This window comes from Rhipicephalus microplus, chromosome 3, assembly GCF_043290135.1.
Source record: "Rhipicephalus microplus isolate Deutch F79 chromosome 3, USDA_Rmic, whole genome shotgun sequence".
Lineage (NCBI taxonomy): Eukaryota > Metazoa > Arthropoda > Arachnida > Ixodida > Ixodidae > Rhipicephalus > Rhipicephalus microplus.
The window spans coordinates 133,695,215-133,713,358 of NC_134702.1; the positions used below are offsets into that span (position 1 = coordinate 133,695,215).

General features: G+C 47.8%; 1 protein-coding gene and 1 pseudogene across 1 annotated transcript in view; both read left to right on the forward strand.

Annotated features, from left to right (window-relative positions):
• Positions 1-18,144, forward strand: part of LOC119185403 (uncharacterized) — a 55,524-nt gene that overhangs the window by 22,124 nt on the left and 15,256 nt on the right. Inside the window, exon 5 of the mRNA XM_037434435.2 lies at positions 17,657-17,774. Within this exon, the coding sequence (XP_037290332.2) occupies positions 17,657-17,774 (118 nt within the window). The remainder of the gene's footprint in view (positions 1-17,656; positions 17,775-18,144) is intronic.
• LOC142803934 (uncharacterized) lies at positions 12,230-14,639 on the forward strand (annotated as a pseudogene).

Consider the following 18,144-nt stretch of genomic DNA (forward strand, 5'->3'; position numbering starts at 1 on the left):
TCTTTTTTTGACAGGTAAGTGAGCAACCTGACGCTATTTCGGTTAAGCAGTATTTCTTCCGAGCTCCAGATAACTACGGTTTAACGAGGTTTCACTGTATATCTAGGAACCGCGAAAAAATTTGAAATATCAGACTGATGCAACCTCATTTAAGTCTCAACCTGCGCCAACACTAAGTATTGCATGAAACCGATAGTTTATATTTCTGTGCAGCATATAGTGTGCCTGGGGTGCTTGCTACACTATACAAGAGTCTCATTAAAGTGTTCTTGATGCGCACTCCGTCCCTGACCACACATCGATGCAGCGATGGCAAGCTCCTTTCAGTCATGAAGGTAATGCATGTGTGCGGTGCACTTGGCGATCTTTGGAAAGGAGTAGCATGCAATAGGCTTGCAACTATTCTAGGTCACATGCATTACCAAGAAGCAGTTAGCTAAAAATCCTTATCGTAAAGAGATTTCAGTGATCAAGTTGTACTAGCATGGTTGCCGTGTTGCCGCCGTATCATGCCTCCGAGCTGTTCTTATCTGTAAATATATCACTGCACAGCGCCATCATAATGGTCCCTGCGGATGTTTGGTCTGCTTCATTCTGCAGTACAAAAGAAGTTGCGGCTTGGGCTAGTTTGTATGCCTTGACGACTGCTATAGCACGAACTGACGAGTGCTGTAGGAGGAAATGTACACCTCTATTCGAGGATACAGGTACACTGTACAAACACAGATAGTCGCACCCGAAATGTTGTCCAAGCTGCGCAAATAGCAAGTGAGCGTGACTCGTGCTTGGGTAAGCCATTTCATAGCGCATAAAGTTTCAGCCATACGAGACTACCGATTATGGCCTAGTTCAGGGAGGGCATACAGTCGAACTCTGCTGCAACGAACGCTACTTCAACGAAATTTCCGTTACAACGAAAAATTCATGATTCCCCGTCAGCAGTCCATAGGAGTCAATGCATAAATACAGTCAACTGCCGATTTTTCGGACATGCCCGATAATTCAGACATCTTGCGGCACCGCCACGAACCCCATAGAATCAATGTATAAGGAAGTCTGAAATTTCGGACGCTCAAAGCCCCCGAAGTCCAATTTTCTGGACTTCTTGACGCGACAGAAGGTCGGAAACCACCACTGACCTCCAGTGAAAACCACCACAACTGCGTCACACGCGATTACGATCGCCGCCGATCTTCTGTGGCGGCATCCGTTGCTTAGACTCGTTGATCGTTAGCGGAGAAACACACACGGCCTCAGAGATTCCTAACATGGGCCGTGTTTATCGTGCAAGGGTGCTTCGCTGACAATCGAAACTATCCACCCTGAAATTTTTTGGCGCCAATAAAGTTCCTTTCGCTTTAGCGCTTGTGCTCGTGCGTGCCACTCTGGCTTCCCGCGCAGCGCTTTCGCGAAGCGTTTCACCACTTCAAACTAGAACTAACCGTCACACACCGATTTGGTCTGGCCACGCTGGCTATCTTGAATGTTTACCAGCGCCACCTCCGGGGTACCCGAGGCAACGTCGTGCCGTTTTGTTTACGCAGCCCACATGGTGTTTGGCTAGCCTAGTGCGTGGTTGTGCAATCGTGTCAAATGTGCTCTGCATCGCTAAGCCTTGGTGCGTCGACACTCGTCAGCAAACTCCTTTGTTCACATCATGAGGATTTCGCTTGCCTGCGATGGCCCCCACTCCGCCTTCGTCGTCCTCGCCGATGGCATTGAAGCGCGGAAAACAGTACCATCGGTTAACGATGGAGAAGAAAGCCGCCATTGCCCGCAGGGGCGCCTGCGCAAGTAGGCGTTTGGTGTGTAGCGACACCACGGACCCGGGCTAACGGGGGAGTTTTGACTCCCTCCCACGCCTAGCCGTGCGGGGCTTTGCCGTGTCCAAGGAAAAGGGGATCCTGGGGGTTGAGCCGACGCTGGGTGATTGGACCTTTAAGGCCCCCCCCCCCCCCCCGGCAGAGGCAACACACCCCTTTGGCCCCGGCTTCACGTAGACGGCACCTCTGGGCTGACCCACCCAGGGGAAATCGGCAGTCGCCTTTTCCTGTCTCTCTCTCCCTATATCTTCGTCTTTTGTTCCCACTTTACATCTTTCCTGTCTTCTCCTCACTTCATTTTACTTCCCATTTTTCCTGGCGGCAAGGGTTAACCTTGTGTGGCTATCCAAACTAGGGTAAACCATATTGGGTTATAGTAACTGCGTACTGCTGGCGTTGCGCAGACATGCCCACATGCTCTGCCACGTCCCCTTGTTGGACTCCGTGGTGGGGGGTAGGCGCCGTTACCGAAAAGTACACATTTTCCCATGGGATCCTCGACCCCCTCTCTAAATGATCGTGCCTCGAAAAGGGTACGCACCGACGCAACTTCACTACTTTGGTCGAAAAACAGAGAAACTTTCCCAAAATACCATGTCCTCCACTGCGAACAATCTACAAAAGCTAGAGCAATCTCACCCTTTCTTGTGGCCAAGTGCTTGAGAGAGACCATTGGAACCGGTTATAAGGCCACGAAGATGGCAAGTGGAGATCTGCTTCTCGAATTAAAAGACAAGGAACAGTACAATAAACTCTCGCACCTCGTAGCCTGTGGCAACATCCCCGTCTCTGTGAGTGCACACCGTACAATGAATACAGTGAAGGGCGTGGTATCGGACGAAGATTTGATGACACTGAGTGAAGAAGAGCTTCTTGATGGATGGAAGGACCAAGGTGTAATACATGTCCAGCGCATCATAATCAGACGCAACAACAACGAAATAGCAACAAAGCACTTAATACTCACCTTCAACTCAGCCACTTTACCTGAGACTCTCGAAACTGGCTATATAAAACTCCATGTCCGACCCTTCATTCCTAACCCGAGGCGTTGTTTCAAATGCCAGCGATTTGGTCATGCATCCCAGAGCTGCCGAGGGCAGCTGATCTGTGCTAAGTGTGGCACAACCAGCCACAGTGCTGATGAATGTAGTCATGACGAGGTCCTCTGTGCTAACTGCGAAGGTAGTCACCCCGCATACTCCAGAGCGTGCCCAGCATGGAAAAAAGAAAAAGAAATAATAACTATAAAAGTAAAGGAAAATATCACATTCAGGGAAGCAAGACAACGGGTCTCACTAACATTGGCACTGAAAACACCTTTCGCCGAAGTGGTGCAACGAGGGGCGGCACCACAAAGGCCCTTGGCATTTGCCCGGACCTCGCCTAGCGTGCCGAGGCCAATGCCACAAGCCCCTACGGCGGGAGCAGCTAGCGCTGCCCTGCCCAAATTCAGCCTGTCCACACCAGCGACCTCGACAAGCTCTTGCGGCAGCCAGGGCAATCATGAGGCCAAGGGGGCTCCATCGACCCCCAGCTCGGTAGGGACAAAGACTTCGTCGACCGAGGCAAAGTCTAAGCGACGCACAGATCGCTCTTTAGAGCGGGTGTCCAGTGCCTCGCAAGAGGCTATGGACACCAGTGCAAGCCAAACGGCGCAGGAAGCGCCGAAGAAGCGGCGAGCTTCGCTCGACCGCCCCAAAAAGGACAGAACGCCGATTACAGGGCCTGACAAAGGCCCTGTAAAATGAGTTAATCCCCGTCTTCTTTGCACACAGCACTTTTCCCTTCTTTTTTTCCACTATGGGCAACATCATACAGTGGAATGTAAGGGGAATACTTAGAAATTTAGATGACGTTCAAGAACTTCTGTGTAAGTTTAATGCGAAAGTGCTATGTGTGCAAGAAATGCACTTAACTCCTAAGCACAAGGACTTCCTACAACAATATATTATTTTCCGAAAAGACCGGGAGGATCCTGCGTACCATCTGGCGGTGTAGCCATTATAGTCGATCGTAGTATAGCATGCCAGCATTTGAAGCTCCAAACGGCCCTGATGGCAGTGGCCATTCGAGCTGTACTTTTTAACAAACTCATTACCATATGTTCTGTGTACATACCACCGCATCAACAGATACACAGACGTGATCTGGAATCATTAATAGATGAACTCCCAGAGCCATTTCTGGTTCTAGGTGATTTTAATGCACACAATGTCCTGTGGGGCGATGCTCACTGTGATGCGCGAGGACGTCTCATTGAGCAGCTCCTTTTCTCTTCTAGTTTATGTCTTTTAAATATGAAGGAGCCTACGTATTTTAGCCTTGCAAACAACACATACTCCTCCATAGATCTTAGCATTTCATCACCGTCTCTTTTACCTCTTTTTAAGTGGGACGTTCTTAAAAACCCTTATGGGAGTGATCACTTCCCAATCATCCTGAGTGCGCCGAACAAAAATCAACTACCCCCGCAGGTTCCTCGATGGAAGATTGACTCAGCTGATTGGGAAGGGTATAGAACTCTTACACACATGACATGGACTGAGCTGTCTGCCCTGACTATAGATGACGCTGTCACGTATTTTACAGCTTTTATACTTGATGCCGCATCTAAATGTATTGCCAAAACGAGTGGCATGTGTTCTAAACGGCGAGTCCCATGGTGGAACGACGCATGCAGGAAAGCACGGACCACTCAGAACAAAGCATGGGCGTTGCTTCACGATTCCCCTACAGCAGAAAACCTGGAAAATTTCAAGCGGGTCAAATCGCAGGCAAGGAGAACGCGCCGACAAGCTAGACGAGAGAGCTGGACAAAGTTTATATCGAGTATCAACTCGTACACAGACGAGGGAAAAGTGTGGAATAAGATAAAGAAAATCAAGGGCCAACAAACGTATTCTCTTCCACTAGTTAATAGCCTCGGGGAAAGCTTGGAGGATCAAGCCAACTTTCTTGGCACACATTTCGAACACATATCGAGCTCCTCACACTACTTCGAGTCCTTCCAGAATTACAAGGCACGAATAGAAAAACAAAAGTTAGAAAGAAAATCCGCAAGAAATGAGGCATATAATGCACCATTCTGCTTAGCAGAACTGCGAACAGCACTCAGCTGCTGTAATACATCTACCCCAGGTTCTGACAACGTAATGTACGCGATGCTGAAGGAACTACCCTCCGAAACTAAAGAAACCCTCCTCTCTCTTTATACTCACATATGGTTTTCGGGTGTGATCCCCTCCTCCTGGAAGGAGGCTGTTATAATTCCAATTTTGAAGCAGGGAAAAGATCCCTCTACTGTATCAAGTTACAGACCTATAGCGTTAACAAGCTGCCTCTGCAAGCTATTTGAAAAAATGATTAATTGCCGCTTACTCCACTACTTAGAAACAAACAAATTGCTCGACCCATACCAATGCGGGTTTCGAGAGGGTAGATCCACCACCGACCATCTGGTACGTATCGAGGCACAGATCCGAGACGCTTTCGCCCACAAACAATACTTCCTCTCTGTGTTTCTCGATATCGAGAAGGCCTACGACACAACATGTCGTTTCGGCATATTAAGAGACTTGTCTCACCTGGGTGTGCGCGGTAGAATGCTTTCCATAATCGAGAGTTACTCGTCCAATCGGAAATTCTGTGTCCGTGTGGGCAGTATTCTCTCCCAAACATTTGTGCAGGAAACGGGAGTACCGCAAGGTGGTGTACTTAGTTGTACACTTTTTATTATCAAAATGAATTCCTTGCACCTGTCCATTCCCCACAACATGTTTTATTCCACATATGTAGATGACGTCCAGCTTGGCTTTAAGTCATGCAACCTAGCAATGTGTTAGCGGCAGGTTCAGTTAGGTTTAAACAAGGTGTCCAAATGGGCAGAGGAAAACGGATTCCGGCTGAACCCAGAAAAAAGCACCTGTGTCTTGTTCTCCCGAAAGAGAGGCGTGCACTCAGAACCTGACATTAAACTGAACGGTCAACGTCTGTCTGTCAATGCGGAGCATAAATTCTTAGGCTTAATCTTGGATAACAAGTTGACCTTCGTACCGCACATCAAGTATTTAAAAACAAAATGTTTAAAAGCCATGAATGTTATAAAAGTGTTGTCACGTACTACGTGGGGTAGTGACAGGCAATGTCTCATGAATCTGTATAGAAGCCTCATTCGCACCGGCTTAGACTATGGGGCCATTGTGTATCACTCTGCGACCCAAAGTGCGTTGAAGATGCTGGACCCCGTGCACCATTTGGGCATCCGCCTTTCTACCGGTGCTTTTCGCACTAGCCCCGTAGAAAGCCTTTACGTTAAGTCAAATGAGTGGTCGCTTCATCTGCAAAGAACCTACATGTCCTTTGTTTATTTTCTTAAGGTGAAGGCATACAAGAAGCACCCCTCATACTCTACTATCATTGACTTGTCGAGCTCCATTCTGTTTCAAAACAGGCCTTCGATGGGGCAGCCCTTCTCAGTTCGCCTGAAGGGTCTAGCTGAGGAAACTGGAGTGTCACTTGAACACAGTTTAATTGCTCCTGTAGCATACCCGCCGCCGTGGCAGTGGCAGACTATAGATTGCGATGTGTCTTTCCTAGAAGTTACTAAACATGCGCCTATTGCCCATATTCGAACATACTTCCTGGAACTTCAACACAAATACACACGTCCTGAGTTCTTTACAGGTGCCTCTAAGTCCAACTCCTCTGTGTCCTACGCTGTTGTTGGCCCTTCCTTTTCGGATGCTGGCCCTCTACATCCAGGCACAAGTATTTTCACAGCGGAAGCCTACGCGATACTTGTGGCAGCTGGGCACATAAAACAATTGCAAATACAAAAAGCAGTAATTTATACAGACTCCCTCAGTGTGGTAACGGCTCTGCACAGTCTTAAAGAACAAAAAAACCCTGTCCTCGTCTCACTTTACTTTATTTTATGCACACTCTACACACTCAACCAACATGTTGTAGTGTGCTAGGTGCCAGGGCACCGAGAGATTCAAGGCAACGTGACGGCGGATCAGCTAGCTGCATCCGCCCACGAAATCAGTGCCACTACACCCGTATCGATCCCGCCCATTGATCTTAAGCCGTCTCTCAAACGAAAGCTCAGGGACTACTGGCAGAGAAAGTGGGATAGACACACACAAAACAAGCTACACGTTATCAAGCCACACCTTGGCCATTGGCCACCAGTATCAAAATCGCGTGTAACAGAGGTAACACTAACAAGACTCAGGATAAGACACATATACACGACACACACACATCTTTTGTCCGGTGGTGATCCACCATTGTGTGATAAATGTGGTGAGGCATTAACAGTTCTTCACGTTTTAATTCAATGTAAACATTTAGACACTCTAAGCAGACAACACTTCCCACTATCCTACCGACAACATATACCTTTACACCCTGCAATGTTCGTCGGTAGGGAACCGCTTTTTAGTCACAAATCATTATTAGCATTTTTAAAGGAAATTCATAATTTTCATATTATATACCCGGGCATACCGTAGCACGACCTCTCTAGAGAGGTTTTTGCTGCGGTGGCTACACAGGAAAGCACTTGCCTCACGGCCCTTGCACGCAAGGGTACTAACGTGTGAGGTACTTGTGCTAATGCCACACATGTCCACCATCGTTTTTCATTATCACCAACTTTTGTCACCTATTCACACCATGCACACCTTTCACGGCATAGTCATGATTTTATTACTTGTATGTTTTTATCCGCTTTACTGCGAGGAATTTTATGGCCCTTATACAGCCGCTAATCACAACCATTGTCCACATTCCTGTCTCATGAACTGGCGCTCTTTGGCCATCAAATGGCCCTTGCGCCAAAAAACGCCATATATCATCATCATCAAGAAAGCCGCCATTAAGGGGGGACACGGGTCTTTGGAGCCGAAAAATTGCCATAAAAGCAATTTTTTGTAAACAGCATTTTCAGAAACTACAGGTATTTTTTTACAGGTGTACTGACTTTCATATCTCTCCGATCAATATTTTAGCTGTAATATTAAATTTCTAGCCCGTGCGCGTGCGGAATTCGCGCAGCTCCGGACACCAAAAACCAGTTTTTTATAAATTCGTAACTCCATGTCCACAGCTGCACTCGCGGCCATTTTGGTATCGTTCGAAAGAGCAGTTTATCGCCTTCAAATACCCGCCACTGTGGCTTCTGTACGTTCATTGGTTGGGGAGAAAACCACCATCAAAAAAGAGTAAAAACGCATGCTACGATTGGTTGTTTAGTGCACGTGACCGTTTCACAGAGCATGATTGGCTGAAGTCGGCTTGTGGCGTCTGCTCTGGCTGCGTTGTGCGCGCTTTGTTGGCCCCCGTCGGCGCCAATCCTGAATTCTGCGATCAACGATGGAGCGGTGTGCGTCGGCGTCTCGAGCGGGAAAGTTCCACTCAGTGCACAGATTCGGAAAGAAAAGAAAAAAAAGCCTCATCGCTAACACCACGAAGCGTCGGGCAGCACCAGCAGCGAGCGTCGAGGACGGCCGGTCATCAGCGCCAAGCATCGCCGCCGCTGAGCCGGCTGGTGTAGGCCTAACGGCTCCACCAGCGTGTGAAACTGAAAGCTACAAGAGCTGGCGTCAATTTCAGCAACGACGCGAAAACAAGATCGCCTGGCTGCTGCCGGTGACGGTGCCGCGGCCGACTCGGCTGACAACGCGAGCTTCGTCGTCATCAGCTTAGACTGTGTGAATGACTTGTTGAGGTGCGTGAAGTGTAAAACTTGCGGCGGTGATGTGAATATCAGCAAATGCGATCGGGAGTACGGTCTGGCTGTGAAGCTTTTGATTACGTGCGTCAACTGTGGTGACATTTCGTCAGCGTGGAGTTCGCCGCGTGTGGCCGGGGACCAAAACATAAACCCATTCAGCGTCAACATCCTCGCAGCGCGTGCAATGCAAAGCACCGGCAATCGTCAAACGGCGCTCAACGACATTGTTCTGCCATGAATATATCGCACCGGGGTCTGCACACGAAGACGTGGCAAAACTATGTGAAAAAAAAAACTGACGCCTGCAGTGGCCTCTGCTTCCGAGGAGCTGATGACCGAGTGCGCGAGTTCCGTTCGAGAGCTCTATCGCGAGCTCGGTACAAACATACCTGGCAACATCGCCGTTTCCTATGATGGGTCTTGGATGACTCGCGGACATTCTTCCCACATCGGCGTCGGAACGGTGATTGAGCTTTTTACAGGGTTTGTATTGGACTATGTTGTCTTGAGCAATTTCTGTGCAGCCTGTGAGCAGAAGCCTAAGGAGAACGACCCTGCGTACCAAACGTGGGTGGAAAACCACTAATGTCGAAAAAACACTAGCAAGAAAGCTGGTGAAATGGAAGTTGAGGCCGCACTTATCCTTTTCCGAAGGTATCTCTTCAAACACAACCTCCACTACACAACCGTGTTGTCAGACGGAGACAGTCGGGCCTACCTCGCTTTGCAGGAAGAAAAGGTGTACGGCTACATGGACATCCTGAAGGAGGACTGCGTCAACCACGTCCAGAAGCGCATGGGGACAAACCTGCGAAAGCTGCTTTTCCAGCACAAGGGGCATGGCCTTGGGGGCAAGGGCAGACTCACAGGAGATTTGGTCAACAAGTTGACATCATATTATGGGTGGGCCTTGAAGTCCCACAAGGGGAATGTAGATGCAACGCACAGGGCTGTTATGGCAACCTACTTACATGTCACTTCACGTGATGATGCACCCAACCACAGCCTTTGTCCAACAGGCCCTGACTCGTGGTGCCGGCAAAATGCAGCCGAGGCCAAAGGACAGCCGCCGCCAAAGCACCGCTACAGCTTGCCCGCCCATGTGTGTGAAGCGTTGCTGCCTGTCTACGAGCGCTTATCGGATAGGAAGCTGCTGGAGCGGTGCCAGCGTGGCAAGACGCAGAATAACAATTGCACGCCATGATCTGGGCGCTTGCACCAAAGGAGCGGCACGCTTCACTGTTTACTGTTGAGGCTGCTGTCGGTGAGGCCGTCATGAAGTTCAATGCTGGCTATACAAGAGCTGCAACAGGCATCCTCAAAAAGCTCAGCCTGACCCCTGGCCGGCAAAACTCGAAACGCCTGGCAGAGAAGGACAAGCAGAGGATGACCGCATCTGCTCGAAAGCATGTGTCGGCTGAAAATGTGAAGCAGGCCCTGGGAAAGCGCCTCAGAGTTGACAAAGGTCAAAAGGACTATGTTCCTGGTGGATACTAGGCACTTGCTAGTGTAAGCATGTAAATATTTCCTGGTGTTTCTCATTAAATTTGACATTTTGTGTTTTTGCTCATTTTCTCAAAAGCTGAACTTCTGACTTCTTGCAAGCTTGCCGAAGCAATATCTCAGCACTGCGGGTAGATAGAGCTATAATTTTTTTTTTAGGACAAAGCCAATGGGGTGGTGTTTGAAATGTAGCAAACAGATTTTTGAAATTTCTTTCGAGCAAATTTTAAATTTGCTTTATTTCTGGGTGACTGGTGGCACTATTTCAAGTGCTCAAGTTCAGTTAGCTGTAGAATCTCTTACAAGCAATTAGTCAAAAAACTGCTTGCTATGTTGCAATCACCAGTGTTTCTAGTATCTGACATATGCAGACTATAGTTTTTTGATGAATACTTTTTTTTCTATTGTTACGGAAAAACATGGCGGATTACCTCTAATTATCTTGAGAACTAATTGGCTGATTGAAAAAATAATTGCATATTTCAAATCAGCAGAAAAAAAGCAACAAGACTGGCAAGTTTCGTTAAGTTTGCTTAAAAAGTAAGCGAAATTGTTTCAAGACCCATGTCCCCCCTTAAGTTATGGAAGAGTGGTGGATCGCAGGCTGACGTGAGCAAGGAGTTCGGTCTGCTGTCGGAATGCTTGCGGAAGGCAGTAACGCAAGACACCCTTCGCAAGTGCTTTCGCCACGCGGGCTTCGTACTCGACACAGAGGCAGCAGACTTGCCTGAAGAAAGCGACAGCGTGACTGACTTGTGCCTTCTCATGGACGATATAACCAACAACCTCCGCACTGCTGGTGCTTCCATGCCCACGGAAATAACTTTTGAGCGGTTCGTCGACGCTGACAATGAGCTCGACTTCTGCGCAGAGCTAACCGATGACGAAATAGTCAGTCAGGTTATGGCGGATTTAGACGACTCCGATGTCGAAAAAGAGGAACCAACGCCTGCGCCACCTACGATCGCCGAATTGATGCGAGCATTGATGACGCTGTCATCGATGTACAGTGATGACATCACCCTTGGTCAGATCGAGGCAAATGTGATCACATGGAAGCCGAATGCCGTTCAAACAAGGATCAACAAGTTTTTCAAGCCACTGCAGCTCTAACACCGGCTGCCCTGACGGCACCCGCTGTCGGCTGCATGCATTTTTTTAGCGGCTCTTTTCAGAGCCACCACCCCACTGATGCTTTGGCAGAGTTCCGGAAGTCTGGTACTTACTTCCACTTTGACCCTCTTGATCCGAGAAATATCAGTGAAATGGTGCGTTTTTTTCTTGCATTGAGAAATATTAGCAAAATGGTGTGTGTTTTTTTTTTTGCTTGCATTGAAAATTGTCAGTAAAATGATTCATTTTGTTTTTTATTTTTTCGGACGGTTTTCCGCTCTCTAGAGGGTCCGGAAAATCGGCAGTTGACTGTATTGTCGCTGCAACGAACACTTTTTCTTTTGTTTTCCCACTTCAATGAAATTTCACGATGCATTTTCAGGCTTAGATATTTACCGTATTTACTCGCATAATCCTCGCACTTTTTTTGCCGGAAAACCGATGAAAAGTTGGGGGGTGCAAGAATTACGTGGGGAAACTTTCTACGAAAACATACAGAGCGAAAAAGAAAACGAAGTGGCCGCAAATTGGGATTCTCACACCAGCAACTAACAGCAAGCTTTAAGAAGTACTAATTAAAACTTACCTCAACAATAAAAGCAAAGGTTCAACACAAGACAAGATTTATTTGACACACAAATGTGGAAGCAAATAGTCGAGAATTAGAATACCATACGCAAAGCTCGCGAGCGTAGCGGTAGCGTTCGTCGCTCAACAGGAGCCTTCAAAAGGTATGCGCGGAACGTCAGTATTGGGCTGATGGCTATTCAACAGAATTGTCCGCAGTTTACTTCTGAAGAAATAAAGTTTACCATCAATTCCAGTTTTAAGCACACAACAGGCCCAACGCGTCTTAGGGGCTTTCAGCTGCCGTCACTAGTAGCGAACACAAAACTCGTAGACTCCGAAGGGCGGCCCTGTTGCCGTTGTTAAGGGGGGAAGCGGCTTTGGCATCGCGAAATTTGGCCAAAAATCGATTTTCTGAAAATCTCATTTTCACATTCTGTGACCCCTTTTCTATCTAATTTCGAAGTTTCGTCCCTGAAAACAGCGTAGAAATGACGTAAAAAAATTTTATCGAAGCTAGGGTGGCGATGAATTTCATGGAAATTGCGAAAAAACGACGTTTTTCGAACCGCGATATCTCCGCAACCACGTAACCTAGCGATCATGGACCGGCGATCGTTCAAGAAGAAACGCAAGACTGCGCAGCGATTTGGTGCTCGTAAGCCGAAGCCGCCGATCGTGAAAAAGAAATTTAGTCCGGCAACTTCTGCGAGCAGCGACGACGGCGTGCGGCACGATGAGGACTCGCAGCTGAGCACAAGCACGCACGGAGCATCGTCCGCGAGCATCGACGAAACTGTTCATATGCCTGTGGAGCAGTGCTTTGTGCTGTCTGAGGAAACATCCGTTCGTCGTTCCGCGCAGGCTGCAGACATCGCGGATGCTAAGCCTATCACTTCGCGCGAGGATGTATTCATCGCGGATGCCCAGCCAAGCACTTCACGCGAGGATGTAGACGCCGCGAATGCTAAGCCTAGCACTTCGCGCGAGGATGTAGACATCGCGGATGCTCAGCAAAGTACTTCGCGCGAGGATGCGAGGCTGTCTACCAGCACCACCAGTAGCACGATTCGGGCCCGATTAGAGCCTCGTTTCGTGTCAGCGAAAGCATCTCGCGAACGCGCCGCGGCTGTTCAGGAGTCCCTAAGAGCAGTGTCTGCGACGGAGCGCAAGATGTCACTGATGGATCAAGGGGACGAGAGCGACATCGAAACGGAAGACGAAGATGAGTTTTTCCTCGTGCAACGCGCGGCCCTGAATGGTCTGTTTGGCAGTGCCCTGTGCCCGCAGTGCAAAGAGCCGGGACTCAAGATGAAGCACGGAACTAAGCACGGGTTAGCGGTAAAGATGGTGCTCACCTGCACTGCTTGCGACGCGGACGCGAAAAATGCGTGGTCGTCGCCGCGAATGGAAAACAGCAAGTCATTTGAAGTAAATATTCGGGCCATGCAAGCTATAAAAACTATTGGAAAGGGATCAGCTGCACTCAGTGATTTTTGGTCTGTGATGAATGTATCACATATGGGAATTCACCACAAGACTTTTCAAAGGCATCTCAAGGGGGAATTTCGGCCTGCTGGCGCAGCAGTCGCGGCACGTGTGTTTTGCGACGCTGTTGCAGCCGTTCGCAATGTGTACAGCCAAATGGAGGGAACACCCACCAAGAATGTCACGGTGGTGTACGACGGGACGTGGATGACACGCGGCCACGCGTCCCACATCGGCGTGGGCACGGTCATTGAATTCTACACTGGATTAGTGCTTGGCAGTGTTATCCTGTCCAATTACTGTCATGGATGTGCTGTGGGCCCCAAAGAAGGGGACGACGGCTGCAGTGAATGGAAGGAAGCACATGTTTGCCAGAAAAACACAGAGGCAAACTCGGGCCAAATGGAAGTCGAAGCGGCCCTCATACTGTTTCGGCGCTCACTAAAAAAAAATGACCTGCGCTACACAACCATCGTTTGCGATGGCGACAGCCGCACTTTCTTAGCTCTGTGTCAGGACCAGACTTACGGTTTTATACCCCTGAAGAAAGAAGATTGTATCAATCATGTTAAAAAGAGGATGGGCACAGCCCTGCGGGCCATCGTCACAAATAGCAAGAAAACCAACCTATCGGCGGAAAAGGTGGCCTTACACAAAATTTGATCAAGCAGCAGACTGACTATTATGGCCAAGCCCTTAGGCAGCATGCTGAAGTGGAGGATATGCAGCGAGCGGTCATGGCTACATTCTACCACACCACTTCGACTGACCAGGATCAACACCACGAACTTTGCCCACCAGGTCCTGATAGCTGGTGCAGACACCGGGCTGCAGAAGCTAAAGGTGAACCGCAGCCACCCCATAAGTACCACCTGGGACGACACGTTGCCGCTGCCCTGCTGCCTGTGTACCAGCGACTTTCGGACCCACAGCTCCTTGCGCGGTGCCTGGGCAAAAAAACTCTAAATGCTGCCGAAAGCCTGCACTCAATTATTTGGTAAATTCTGCCCAAAGAAGAGCATGCTTCATTGATAGCCGCAGAAACTACTGTCAGTGAAGCAATCTGTAGGTATAATGCTGGGAACCTCCATGCCTACACCCAACTTTGCACATCTCTTGGTCTCCAACCTGGACGCCATGCACTTCGTAGAGCAGCCGAAAAAGATGCCATGTGGAAAAAAAAAAGGCTGCGAAAGCTCATCAGGCTAAAGGTCAGATGGCCAAGCGATGCCGCACTGCAAAGGACACTAAGGACTACAACCCTGGTGCCTATTAGGCATGTAAACCGTGACTCAAGACTTTGTACCTCGTTTTCTCAATACTGTTTTTTTGGCATGTTGCTCAGCTCGTGGAGCAGATATCTTCGCAACTACTTGACAGATTTTGATTCTGTTTTCTTTTTTTTTTTTTGTAATGCTCCTTGAACTGTGCTTCAGGGGGGCTGCGTTTTTATTTTTAAAATTTAGCCTTTTAAAAATTTTTGGTAGGGTTTCTTGTTTGTAGTGCTAATGTGCTCATTGAAGTATCAGTGGAGAAAACATGAACTACAAATTTTAGTGTTGCAAAAAAATTATTTTGAAAAACCCAGCCCCCTAGAGCATACATTCACCTCTGCACACAGTGTTTACCAACTTTCTATGTCATTTTTTAAACTCTCCAGCTGCTCCATGAGGTCCAGTAATGAAGTTATTTGTTTCTCAGAAAGTTTTCATGATATCATTTTGAAATTTTTATGGAAGCATTATGAGGTCATTCTTAGTCTCTGTGCCAATTTTCATCAAGATCTAACCAGAAACAAGAAAGTTCGTACTGAAAGGCACGTCCCCCCTTAAGTGCATGATCTATCACTTGCAACTTGAAAGCAGCCGTACAGCTTCAGTATCGCCTCGTAACGTGACAAGATAACCGACACAACATAAAAAACGCGCCGCAACGCGCACTGGCCACTTTGGCTTGGCTTGAATTGGATTGAATTTATATGCAATAGTACACTTGATGCTTAAGAGATGGCGCCAGATGGTGTGCGCTATCATCATCAGTGGCTAGAAAGTGCAGACGACATTATTGCATCAGTTTTCGGGGGTGCGATAATTGCTCGAGGAAAAAAAGAAATCTGATTTTTGTTGGGCGATGTGGGGGGTGCAAGAATTATGCGAGTGCAAGGATTACGCGAGTAAATTCGGTATTGCTATGCAGTAAACCCAATCTTTTACATCTCGATGCATTTTCAGAGTCTGAAAATTCGTCAATGAACTCTAAAACACGCATTAGCACCACCAGAAACCGCTGCTGTTCAGCAAGCATGGGCGCCGCCATTGCTCGATAGTGATGCCAATGAGACGGCTTGGCTCACAGAGAGCCCTGCTTCTGCCACTGGCTTGCTTTCGAGCCGCAGAAGATCCGAAGCTGAAGCTCAGTCCATGGTTTCTTTCATGCAGCTGCTGGATGCAACCGCGGAACGATGCCTTTTCAGATTCCGATGCTTATCATTATGTTTGCCGCTTGGCCAGTGTGGTAACTAATCAGTCCGCATTATCAACAGTCAGCTAGCCGCGAGTGATGGATGATAAGAATGGCATAGAATAAGGCAAAAGTCACCGTTCCACGATACCCTGCCTCCATCTCGGCGTTGTCAGATACACTTTGACGGCGGACAGCTGCTCGCGTTGTGTTAATGCAACTGTTTAATTCGTTCACGAAGGTGGTTTTAGGCGTTGTTTCGGCATGCTTTTCACCATAACCTCGCTATGCATGGGAAAGAAGCTGCTAAGAAAGAGTAGGAAGCAGTGGACACTTTTTGACTATTGAGTATAAACATTTCTTTGTTTTGCTAGCTCAGATCAGCTATACATTTTCGATTTCACTACGAAATTTTTCCCGCGCCCTGTCAGTTTTGTTGTAGCGTATGTTTGACTGTATTATGTGTGGAAATTTCTTTTTAATCTGATTTCTCTCAACCAAACTGGGGTGGCGGCTATTGTGCGGTAAATATAGTTAATTGACGTTCATGGGGCTTGTGGCAGTGCCGTAAAAGCGTCCGAATTTGAAAGAGCGTGCCTGAAAATTTTGGCTCCTCAAAAATCAGTAGTGTACTGTATTTGTGTATATTGCAAGGCTGGTATGAGTGTTGCCGGGTGAAGATCTGGCGGCCCCAAGACGTCATCGAGACACTTGATATGTGCTGGAGTGGCCGAGGACAGCCTAACAAACTCTGGAATTCGCCAGTGCTAAAAAACACTGTGCTTGCCGATCACGTTGCAAATTGAATGTGCCATTGTGAAATGATAAGCGACCTTGATGCAAGATCACATTGCCATATCAGAAATGGCTGATTACCAAGAAACCGACAATTAAAGAGAGCATCAGTTATTGGAAGTTCGTAGTGCGTGGAAATATTGTATTTACTCGCGTAATGAACGCACTCCCATAATAAACGCACCCCCAACTTCAGTCATCAAAATTTTGATTTGTTTTTCCCCCACGTAATAAACACACACCCTACACTCATCTGCTACAGTCTCGCTAAGTGCGCCTCCTCACCCTTTGGCTATCGTTTTTTTATTACTTTGCCAAACCCCCCCAACCACCTTGGCTTGTTCCTCTCCTCCCCTCTCGCCTGAGCTGTATTGATTTTCTTTTTATCTGTAATAAACGCATCTGCTGCAGTTCCGCTAAGCCACACCTGGCACCTCCTCAACCATTCTGTTCTTTATTATTTTGCCCACCGCCCTCAACCACCTCCCCTCCCTCCCCCCCTTCACCCATTGCCTTGCTGCATGTCTATTGCTTATCTATCTGTGCTTGCATCTATCTGTGGGAGGCACTTCCTGGTTTATCTGTGGCCCATGGTGGCACAAGAGTGTGTAGAGACATGGCAGATGATAAGCACACAGGGAGTGAAGGTCACCAAACTGCCCATTGGTATGCACCAACCCACATTGGTTGCTTCCTGTGAACCTCCCCCCCCCTCCCCCCACCACCGTGAGTGTGCACAAAGAAGCTGTTTTCAAACAGAGTACGAATATGCAAATCGCAAAAGGCTAAGCGACCTAACTTTTTCTTGCATTACTGCTTTTTGTTCTTTTTTTATGAAAAAGTTTTCATAAAATTTACCCCGCGTAATAAGCGCACCCCCTAACTTTGCTTAGATTTTTCGAGAAAAAAAAAAAGCGCGTTCATCACACCAGTCAATACAGTACATGTGACTGGCGCACTTTCAATGATTGCATTTTGAACAGTCCCTTTATGGGTAAAGTCGATAGCACAGGGTTTCTCGATAACTATGGCTTTGGCCGCACCAAGATATGTAATTCCTAATTAATAAAATGCAATTCCATGTTTTCGAAAACGGCTTTGTGCAAGTTGTGTGGTCTAGCTATTGGCAATGTCTGAGCCCTTTGCATATGTCTTCTCTGTACAGCTACTACAACCCGACAGCTGTGAGTGCCCTCAAGTACACGGAACAGATGCAGAAGCGCAAGCTCCTCTGGAAGAAGCCTCAGCAGGACGAAGTGGCTGCAGAAACGGAGGCACCCACTGTGAGCATGTAACGAGTCTACTGCATGCAGTGGCTGAATCGGAACAATGCGTAACTGTAGATGTAACATTTAGAAAATTTATAGAGGCCAATACTGGTATGTTGCAGGTTGTCACTTCGGACACCACACTGAGCAGCAGGCAACCAGTACCTGTAGGCTCATGCCAATATAATAGTGCCTGTTTGAGGCGAAGTCGAATGAAATAACAGTCAGTCAACACCTAGCTTGAATTAGGGATTTGCATTCAACCTTCACGAAGAGTGGGTGGTGTTGGAGAGTTTTAATGAGTTTCAAAAGGAAGGGGTAGGGTGTTGGCGTGTTTGATTTTTTTTTTTAATTTGGATTTCTATAGTCGGTTTCTATGGCTTAC